Source organism: Erpetoichthys calabaricus, chromosome 13, assembly GCF_900747795.2.
Source record: "Erpetoichthys calabaricus chromosome 13, fErpCal1.3, whole genome shotgun sequence".
NCBI classification, from domain to species: domain Eukaryota; kingdom Metazoa; phylum Chordata; class Cladistia; order Polypteriformes; family Polypteridae; genus Erpetoichthys; species Erpetoichthys calabaricus.
The window spans coordinates 40,025,941-40,036,194 of record NC_041406.2 but is presented as its reverse complement, the minus strand read 5'-3'; the positions used below and the strand labels follow the sequence as shown (position 1 = coordinate 40,036,194).

Here is a 10,254-nt window from a genome sequence, read left to right as displayed (position 1 = left end):
AATTTTCATAAAGATCCTCTTACCTGAAGAAGGGGCCTGAGTTGCCTCGAAAGCTTGCATATTGTAATCTTTCTAGTTAGCCAATAAAAGGTGTCATTTTGCTTGGCTTTTCTCTACATTCATAATGGCTAACACGGTACAACACCCTAGTACTACATAAAGATCCAGATACGATTTTAATCTAGACACCTTATTGTAAATGTACATTTCAGCGTGCCGCTGGGGCTCAGGAACTGCACAAGAAGCCTGGCTTGCTGCAGGCCATATGCTTGGTTGCTATGGTGATGCAAGCATATTCATGAGGTGGAGGTCACATGTCCATGGAGCAAAAGGTCAGGAGGTGCAGCTCAAATTTCAGAGGCCAAAGATATTTGCATAAAAGGACAGAAGCCAGAAACTGAAAAAGATAGAGAAAGCTGATCTGATGAAGAGAGGCAGAAAATGCGCGGTGTGGCTGGCAAAGCTAGGGACATGTTTGGAAATGTAGGCGCTGGGCACAAAGAAAGATGTGTGTAAGTAAGGTGGCACCTCTTAAATCGGCAGTCTGTTAGTAATGTTCAGATAATTGTGCAGTGTTTCCTTGCTGAGCTTTAGGAATGCCTGAAGTGGAGAGACAGAAGCTTTCTGAAAGGGAGATGCTGTTCAGATGCTGCGTTTGGCTGTAGCCTTAGTGTTAATGGACTGTATTTTCTTTGGATATGCAGAGAGTTGGACTTAAGTGGAATATCTGTGGGAATGAGGTATTTTCCTCCTGTCATGTGAGTTGACCATTAATCATTAAGTAGTTTGCACTGACCATTAAGTTTAACTGTGTAAAACTGTAATAGGTAGTGAATCGTTTCTTGCATGTTAAATGTAATTCAAATGAGAATTTTTGGGGCAGCTGTGGTTATTGCCAGTTTGTCATTGCCAGTTTTGGGTTGTTGCTTCCATTAGTGAGGAGTTGCTAGTTTTACAGTGCAACATATGTAAGACAAATCAGGCCCAACACTGGGACGAAACCCCTCTGGGACCATAGGTAACAACATGCAAGGCAGCAGAAGCCATAAGAAATCAGACATGGTGGTCATCATTGATGACGATGAGACAGAAGGGCAAAGTTCATGCAAAGGAATTTCAGCAAACGAGTCAGGGGGGCAGTTTTTCTTAATTACTAGTCTGATTGAGTCCCTGGGAAGCAGGCTACTGAACAGTCAAAGGGAACTTGCAGCAAGAATTGAAAGCAAGTTGGAGGGTAATCAGAAGGAGCTGTCTCACAAGATGAATACCTTTGAGGAGAGGATTTTGAGCACAATCAATACATTGGTGGAAAAGGTATTATTAAAACAGGACATGAAAGAATTAGAGCAAAGGCAGACCGTAAGCAAGCTCTCAGCCGCTATGATTAGTGACAGGTTAGATGCTGTGGCCAATAGCATGAACAGCTTAGAGCAGAGACTGAAGGTGTTAGAAGGTGTGTTGCTTATCAAAAAAGGTGGACAAACCATGACTTCAGATGATCAACCAGAGAAGCCAACTGCTGACCTTCTAAGTGCCACACCAGCGCATTGCAAAGGTCAAGGGACTGCCCGAATGACAGAGAGAACCTTGGAACCTTTGTTGCAGGACATCAAAAGAGAAAACACACCAGCACTGGTCATCCAAGCATCTTCAGTTCCAGGTTCACCCACTGAGTTTGAGAAAGACAGAAGAAGGGAGTATCTACAGGTGCCAACTTTTAATGGGGAAACAGACTGGTTTACTTTCCTAGAAGAATTCGAGGTGACGGCAGCACAGGCTAAACTGGATTACTCTGAGAAAGGCTTACAGTTAGCATTACATCTTAAGGATGAGGCAGTGCAAGTGCTCACTCAGTTGCCTAGTGATAAATCGCAGGACTTTAATGAACTGGTGCGAGTGTTAACCCTGATATACGGACAGCATCACGATGAACATTGCGACCACATCAAAAAGCAAGATGAAAGATTTGGCAATCTGGGAAGGGATTTAACACTACTGTTACAGAGAGCTTACTCAAGTGTGCCACACAATGTGAGTAACCCTTTGATTCTGGACAATTTTCTTAGTGGAATTGTCAAACCACATGACAAAGAAATTAGCCCTAAAGCATCTCTAGCAAGTTTCATTAAGAAGGCAGCTCAGCATGAGGAAATGCTCCAAAGCACATGCCAGGATCCTCTAATCTCCAGGCTCAGAGCAGAGGAGGAGGCATTTGTGGAATATAATGTTTCAGACAGCATATCAGAATCTTCTTATGAGGACAACCAGGACAGGTCTGATAAATCTCCACTTGAGATCAAAAAGCTGAACAGTTTTCAGGACGGTCATGAGTCTACAAATGAATATTCCACAGAACACAATGCCATCAATAATGCCACCACCGGCCTCTTGAAACCCAACACCCAAGCTTTCAGTGGTTCACCAGGCAGTATGAGGCTCCTGCAAACTGACTCCTCAAGACCCAAAAAAAGTGCTTTGGCACTGAGTAGAGGTGGCACCCTATTATCCTCTTCCCCTCATGTTCAAGAATTGAATATCACCGCAAGGACTTCAGGTGCTACTGGTATGGTATCTGCTACTGCATCGCCAAACAACAGCAGAGTTATGACCAGACTGAACTTCAAGACAGGTGGCCTAGAAAAGTGTAACACTGGACCAGTTCATGATGACTTCCCCCAGAGAAATGCTGTTGAGAGAATGAAGACAGCGACCAGTGTAGCTCTTTATGACAGAAACACTGTGATGACATTGTCATCTTCATCCTCATCGTCAGCAGAACCAGTTACAGAAGAAAACAATAACCGGACTTTCAACTTTGATGGCTTTGATTCTCCTTTTAGTTCTCTGTCTGCTAGCTCAATCCTGGCTACCCTGTCCAAAAAAGTTACTGAAAGAAGTCTTTCACCAAGCAGCCTTCTGACAGAAGAGACATCTCTTGTGAGTTCACCACAGAACCTCACACAATCATCTGAAATTAAACAAGAACCAACAACGTTTTCAGAAACTCCAAGTCTTAACCTGTCTTTGGCCTCTGTGGTAGACAAATCCATGAGCCAAGTCTGTTCCATTGAGGAAAACGGGAAGATGTATCATTGCTCTGAGTGTGGGTTGATCATTAAAACAAAGAGTTCATTTAAACGACACATGGGAAGGCACACTGGCCTGAAAGGACACATTTGCTCACTATGTCCTTTCCGATGTTCCCGGAAAGACAATCTGAAGAAACACATGAAGCTTCATGAGCACCAAAATAGAGAGGAGACCTTTCAGTGTGAGATGTGCTCGTTCACTGCTCGGAAATTCAGTCTCAAACGACATATGCAGTGCCATCAACATTCTTCCCAGAGTGAGTGTGATTTAATGGAAGACTCAATGACAGACACACCAGAGGAGGCTTTTCATCTGGAAAATCATGTAGTCAGGCTGCAGAGTCAGGACTCAATGGATCTTCATGGTGGGTTGAACGAGGGCACCACTGATCATCTTCCAATAAAGGTTGTTGTCAAAGAAGAGCCAGAAGAAATGGACATTTCTGTGTCTCCCAGCCCTAAGTACTGCACTGCTCAAGAGCCTGTTGCTTCTAACAGACTAACTGGTCTTCTATTAAATATTGTTGCAGCTAATAAAAATAATATTGCTGCAAATGATGAATCCCAGAATTTCTTATTTCAGAAGACTCAGTCTTCTAACCAAGACCTACAGTGTATGGCTGTAGGGGCAAACACATCATCAACAGCAGATCACCTTTGTTCCAGCGGCAGCAGTCTTCCTCAGTATGATGGTGAAGCCAAGGCTGTCTTCCATCTACCCATGGAGGGCCCACAAGAGGACAAGAAAGTGAGTGCAGAGAGGAATGTGTTAAAAGCTGAGCCAATGGAAGAAAGCAGCCATGAAGAACCCCAGATCTGTGCACATGCAGTAGACTTCAGCACTTTAGTCGAGCATGAAAACAGAAATCAGTTGCACGAGACCAACGTAAACGCTCGGAATCTATTGTTTACTGAGGATATCTCCGTCAAGGTGGCTTCAGAACTCCTCTTCAGACTGTCAGAGAAAGCCAAGCTGACAGCCTTTAGTGAACCTGAATGTCAAAGGTAAATGTTTTGAGTGTGGTTGGATTTTAAAAGATTCTATTTCCCATTTTTTCTTTTAAAGTCGTAAAATAATGAATAACAAAGAAAATCAACACTTTATTACACCTTAAATGGAGGTAATTGTAAAAATTTTAACTTTATGTCACTGTACAACCTTAATAAGATACACTTGTCAAAAGAGAATAAGTTTATAGCACACTGTTATATCCTGGATGGAGTAATTTTATTTAATTGTTAAATCAGCTTTAAATATGTAATGATAAGCCACAAAACCTCCCTTTCATTACTTTATTCTATATGACATATGCTGAAGCAGGTGATAGTGTTACTGGCGCTCACTTGAATGCTAGACTCTCTACAATAATATATGCACAGAATGTAAAATTCAAGAATGAATTGAAGAAACTCTATGAAAAAAAGAGGACTTTCTAGTAGGCATACCATATTTTAAACATATATGTTTATATTATATGGAGGGGCTGCTCAAGGAAAAAAGATTAAGCTTGTTAATGTACCATTTACAAATATTGGAAGCAATGCATATACTTTAGATAATTTTTAAATTTAACTTTGTTTAATTTTTTTCCTGACCAGCACCCAATATGTATACATATACAGGGTAAGTCATAGTTAACACTAATGGTACTGCTATATATATACTTATATGCAATTTTTGTGGATAATTTATGTGCCACATATGGTACATGTGCTGAACATGATGGCGAACAGGTTGAGACATTCCTGTAAATCATCTTGCACATATGAAGTATTGTAAATAAATTGTTTCCGCCATTCAAATGTTAACATAAGTTTAACTCACCCTGTGTGTATATATATATATATATATATATATATATATATATATATATATATATATATATATATGACAAGAGGGAATCAATAATTATCTGCAATCTTGTGATAATTTACTGCTTCTCTGCACACAAGTGGAAACACAACGTGCATCTCTGGTCACAGTGGTAAAGTTTCAGCCGTGATCAATCAGTAGTATCTCTTTTTTACTAAGAGTAAACATAGACACTCCACTCTCTGTTTGCACAACAGAAAAGCAGCAAGTAGTGAACTGTACCAGAGGATGAAATCCATAGAAGGCTTTCTACACAATATAGAGATAGTGTTTTACCGTGACAGAGTGTTTACAAATGGATGGAGAAGTTCAAATATGGCTAGACAAGTATTAAGCACAAAGAAGGAGTGGGACAACCATACACGTTCACTACTGACAACAACATTGAGTAAATCTATACCATGATTCTGACGAACTGATGAGAATTTTGGACCCTGATACATGATCAATCCTAAAAAGCCTGTTACTGCTTGCTCTTCATCTTTGGTGCAAACAGAGAGTGGAGTGGAGTGGACATGTTTATTCCTATAAAACAAAAAGAGAATGTCATTGATCAAATTCAAAACTTTACTGCAGTGACCACAGACACACCATATTCCCAGTTGGACAGGGAAAGCAGTACAGTCAACCCAAACAAAAATGACAAAGGTATGGATACATATTGACTTTCCCTTGTGTTTGTGTGTGTGTGTGTGTGTGTGTTTCATTTTCTGAACCTGCTTATTCTACCACAGAGACCATTGGTGTGGAGGCTGTACCAGCAGCTAAACATGCAGTCTGGACCACTGATTCCAGTGTAATAATATTATTTAATCAAATAATCACAATCTACTTGAAAAACAGTCTTTTTATGGTTTAGGTAATTCAAATGCAGAAGAAGCATGCTAGAAAAGAGATCAGGGACGCAAAAAATCCAAACTGTTTGAAACAAAGATCGAGCTATTACAGCAGTTAGTATTACCAGTGAATTGAATGGGTTCAGAAAACTGAGGGAAGGTCAGAGGCCAACTTCAGGCAAGTGTGAAGTGTTTGTTACCAGATGGTCACAACTTGTTCTATATGTTTTACTTTTGTTAAGATAAAAATGTAAAAATCATGGTACTATTTTAAATAAATAAATTGTGATTAAATGTGAATTTATAAAATTAATCTTTAATAGGGATAAATTACTAACAGTTTCTCTCAGCTAAGACAACATATACTGTCAAAGTAAGTAGCATTGAAGTAGAAAAAAATGGGGTATTGTGCATATCTTTAATTTCCTGCCTATTGTAGTAATTATTATTAAAGACAAATTGAAAAAAATATTTTTAATTAACACAATGCTATATTTACTTGAATCATTAGTCTTTTCTGAGTATTATGTTATTTCCCAAAGAAACAGCACATTATCTGACAAAAAACAGAGGGAGTGCTTTACAGTGACACTAATATGAAATTATGGATTTAAATACATTGTTTCTCCTTTATAATTTAAATTATATATGTGTGTGTGCACACCTGCATATATAACATATGTATCAAATATTTGTTGTGTAAATCTCTCAAAAGAAATAAAGAGCTTTTTTTTAAAGATTGGATAATTATACTCTGAGAATGACACTAGTGGTAACACATGAACAGGTTTCTGCCTGGTTGTTGGTATATTGTATAAAATATCTTTCAAGATTGAAACACAGAATCAAAAGAAAATGAAAACATGAAATGGATAGATAGAAAAGCAGCAAGTTAAAACACAACATGTATTTTTGTGTTTTTTGCAATGTATGTAACACGGTAATTTGCCTTCAGTGTGACATGACTATTATTTTACAAAGATACATTTTCAGCCTAACTAGTTATTCTGAACTGGCCCTGTGTGAGTTTGTAGCCATTCTCTGCATTGTGCTGACTGTACAGGTGAGTGGAATTCCTGCCTTGTGACCAATGAGGCCAAGAGAAGACATACAATGGAATCAGCTAATCTGGAGCATGGAAGGATGGATGGAAATAGCTACAGCATGTTTTGGGCAGCATAATGGTACAGAATGGAATAGTGTGCTGTCCTTGCGTCATTTCCCAACAAAGGTACTTCTTTGTATAGTTTGTGTGTATGCTGCATGCTGAAATGTAACTCCAGTATGGTTTCTCCAACAGTCCAAATGAATGTTTCTAGGCTGTTAGTGACTCTAAATGGCTAAAAACTGTTTCCCTTATTTCAGGCCTGATGTTCAGTTATACAAACATTCAGTTTTCAAATGTTTTATTTCAAAGCAGGATAATCAGGGCCAGAATTTATTCTTGTAGCATCATATGTAAGGCAGAAAACAAATCATGATCGCATCCCAGATAGATAGATAGATAGATAGATAGATAGATAGATAGATAGATAGATAGATAGATAGATAATATTCCCCAAAACAAAAGAAAATACAGTACAGCCATTTTTCAATTCTGGCAGAATCCTTCAGTAATCCATCTGTCCACAGGATTATGCAGTGCTTGGGTGTATCTTGCAAATTTTTGGCAAAAAGTAAGAAAAAAACAGCATGTCACACAAATACAGTACCTGCACTGTACCTGGATAATTCAAAAATGGCAATTTCCCTAACCTGTGGGTGGAAATTAGCGTAACAGAAAAAAACCCACATGGACACTGGTAGAATGCGAGAACTCCCACACAGTGGCCGGCCAGAACTTAAACGCAGGCCCCTGGAGCTGTGAGGCAGGAGTGCTGACCACTTTGTTGCATTTCCATTACTCTCTGTCTCTCAATTTCTAGCTCCCCTTGCCCTCAGCTGTAGATCTCAACCTCTTAACCTCAGTCTAATTGAGCCTTGACAGGAGGTGGCCACTTAAAGTTCACTGGACGTCTCTGCACACCAGAGCTGTAATGCAGTTAAAATGACTACTCCTAGGTCGCTTGTGTTTTCCAGTAAAAAGCAAAGCCTCAGTAGTTCCCTAAATGGATCCTTGCTGCCACCTAAGGGTCAACAATATGTACTGCTGGCAACTAGTGCTTCCCTTACCATGAGATGAAATGACCACCTAAACATGGACAGTGACCCTGGGAGACACTGCTTTAGCCTGCTCACTTAAAAAGTATTTCATCCCTGGCCTGAAGTCTGCCTCTTTTAGGTTTTTTTCTCCATAATTGGAAACGGTTTTGTAGTGATTATGTCTGGAACAGTATGACAGAAACTTTCAGTCTCATTAGAAAATTAGCAATAGGAAAAGATATAAGAGGTATAACAAAAACTTGAAAAGGGATACACTTTCACTTTTAGGGACATTTACACAAAATGCAAAAAGCATCTGCGGTGATCATCATGTCAGGCTGTCAGACCAGTCCTTTCTATATAGATAGGTAGCTAGACATATAAGGCACTATATGATAGATAGATAGATAGATAGATAGATAGATAGATAGATAGATAGATAGATAGATAGATAGATAGATAGATAGATAGAGTGCATCCAGAAAGTATTCACAGCACATCACTTTTTCCACATTTTGTTATGTTACAGCCTTATTCCAAAATGGATTAAATTCATTTTTTAGAATTCTACACACAACACCCCATAATGACAACGTGAAAAAAGTTTACTTGAGGCAGGTGCATCCTGTTTCCCCTGATCATCCTTGAGATGTTTCTGCAGCTTAATTGGAGTCCACCTGTGGTAAATTCAGTTGATTGGACATGATTTGGAAAGGCACACACCTGTCTATATAAGGTCCCACAGTTGACAGTTCATGTCAGAGCACAAACCAAGCATGAAGTCAAAGGAATTGTCTGTATCGGGGGAGAAGGGCCTTAGTCAGGGAGGTGACCAAGAACCCGATGGTCACTCTGTCAGAGCTCCAGAGGACCTCTGTGGAGAGAGGAGAACCTTCCAGAAGGACAACCATCTCTGCAGCAATCCACCAATCAGGCCTGTATGGTAGAGTGGCCAGACGGAAGCCACTCCTTAGTAAAAGGCACATGGTAGCCCGCCTGGAGTTTGCCAAAAGACACCTGAAGGACTCTCAGACTATGAGAAAGAAAATTCTCTGGTCTGATGAGACAAAGATTGAACTCTTTGGTGTGAATGCCAGGTGTCACGTTTGGAGGAAACCAGGCACCGCTCATCACCAGGCCAATACCATCCCTACAGTGAAGCATGGTGGTGGCAGCATCATGCTGTGGGGATGATTTTCAGTGGCAGGGACTTGGAGACTAGTCAGGATAAAGGGAAAGATGACTGCAGCAATGTACAGAGACATCCTGGATGAAAACCTGCTCCAGAACACTCTTGACCTCAGACTGGGGCGACGGTTCATCTTTCAGCAGGACAACGACCCTAAGCACACAGCCAAGATATCAAAGGAGTGGCTTCAGGACAACTCTGTGAATGTCCTTGAGTGGCCCAGCCAGAGCCCAGACTTGAATCCGATTGAACATCTCTGGAGAGATCTTAAAATGGCTGTGCACCGACGCTTCCCATCCAACCTGATGGAGCTTGAGAGGTGCCTTAAAGAGGAATGGGCAAAACTGGCCAAGGATAGGTGTGCCAAGCTTGTGGCATCATATTCAAAAAGACTTGAGGCTGTAATTGCTGCCAAAGGTGCATCGACAAAGTATTGAGCAAAGGCTGTGAATACTTATGTACATGTGATTTCTCAGTTTTTTATTTTTAATAAATTTGCAAAAACCTCAAACTTTTTTCACGTTGTCATTATGGGGTGTTGTGTGTAGAATTCTGAGGAAAAAAATGAATTTAATCCATTTTGGAATAAGGCTGTAACATAACAAAATGTGGAAAAAGTGATGCGCTGTGAATAGATAGATAGATAGATAGATAGATAGATAGATAGATAGATAGAAAAGCAATAAAGTGCGGTGGTCCCCATGACCTCCAGAATGCACTTCACTTCACACCATATCACTCTTCTTTGCATGTCACATATTTTGTGTATTGTGTTCCTGTTGTGTGGTGGGAATGCAACACTCAAAAGTGGCCAGGAAGCACAAGTGGCTCACGGCCTTCATCGCATTTGAACTCATTAGTTCCTGAAAACAAAGTCCCTGTGATGGGAAAAAGTCTAATGTTTCAATACTATCACTATTTTAGTACAGGAACTCACAGCAATCCACTATCCAGCGCTCACACTATTCCACTTCAGTCTTCCCGATATAAACCTAGCAAATTAGACCTAAATGAAAAGCTTTTAAAAGTGCTGGCTGGTTGATGTGAGCAAAGAATGATCAGAGCAGGAGTCTCATTGGTCACTCTTATGTGATTGTACATTTGATGTGATTCTGTGCCACAAAA

General features: G+C 40.0%; 1 protein-coding gene across 1 annotated transcript; it reads left to right on the top strand.

Moving 5' to 3' along the window:
- The first annotated feature begins 179 nt into the window (after positions 1 to 179).
- Positions 180 to 4,736, top strand: LOC114663885 (zinc finger protein 827-like). Its single transcript, XM_028817816.2, has one exon. The coding sequence runs from the start codon at positions 1,027 to 1,029 to the stop codon at positions 4,096 to 4,098; it is 3,072 nt and encodes a 1,023-aa protein (XP_028673649.2). The 5' UTR covers positions 180 to 1,026; the 3' UTR covers positions 4,099 to 4,736.
- The last annotated feature ends 5,518 nt before the right edge of the window (positions 4,737 to 10,254 follow it).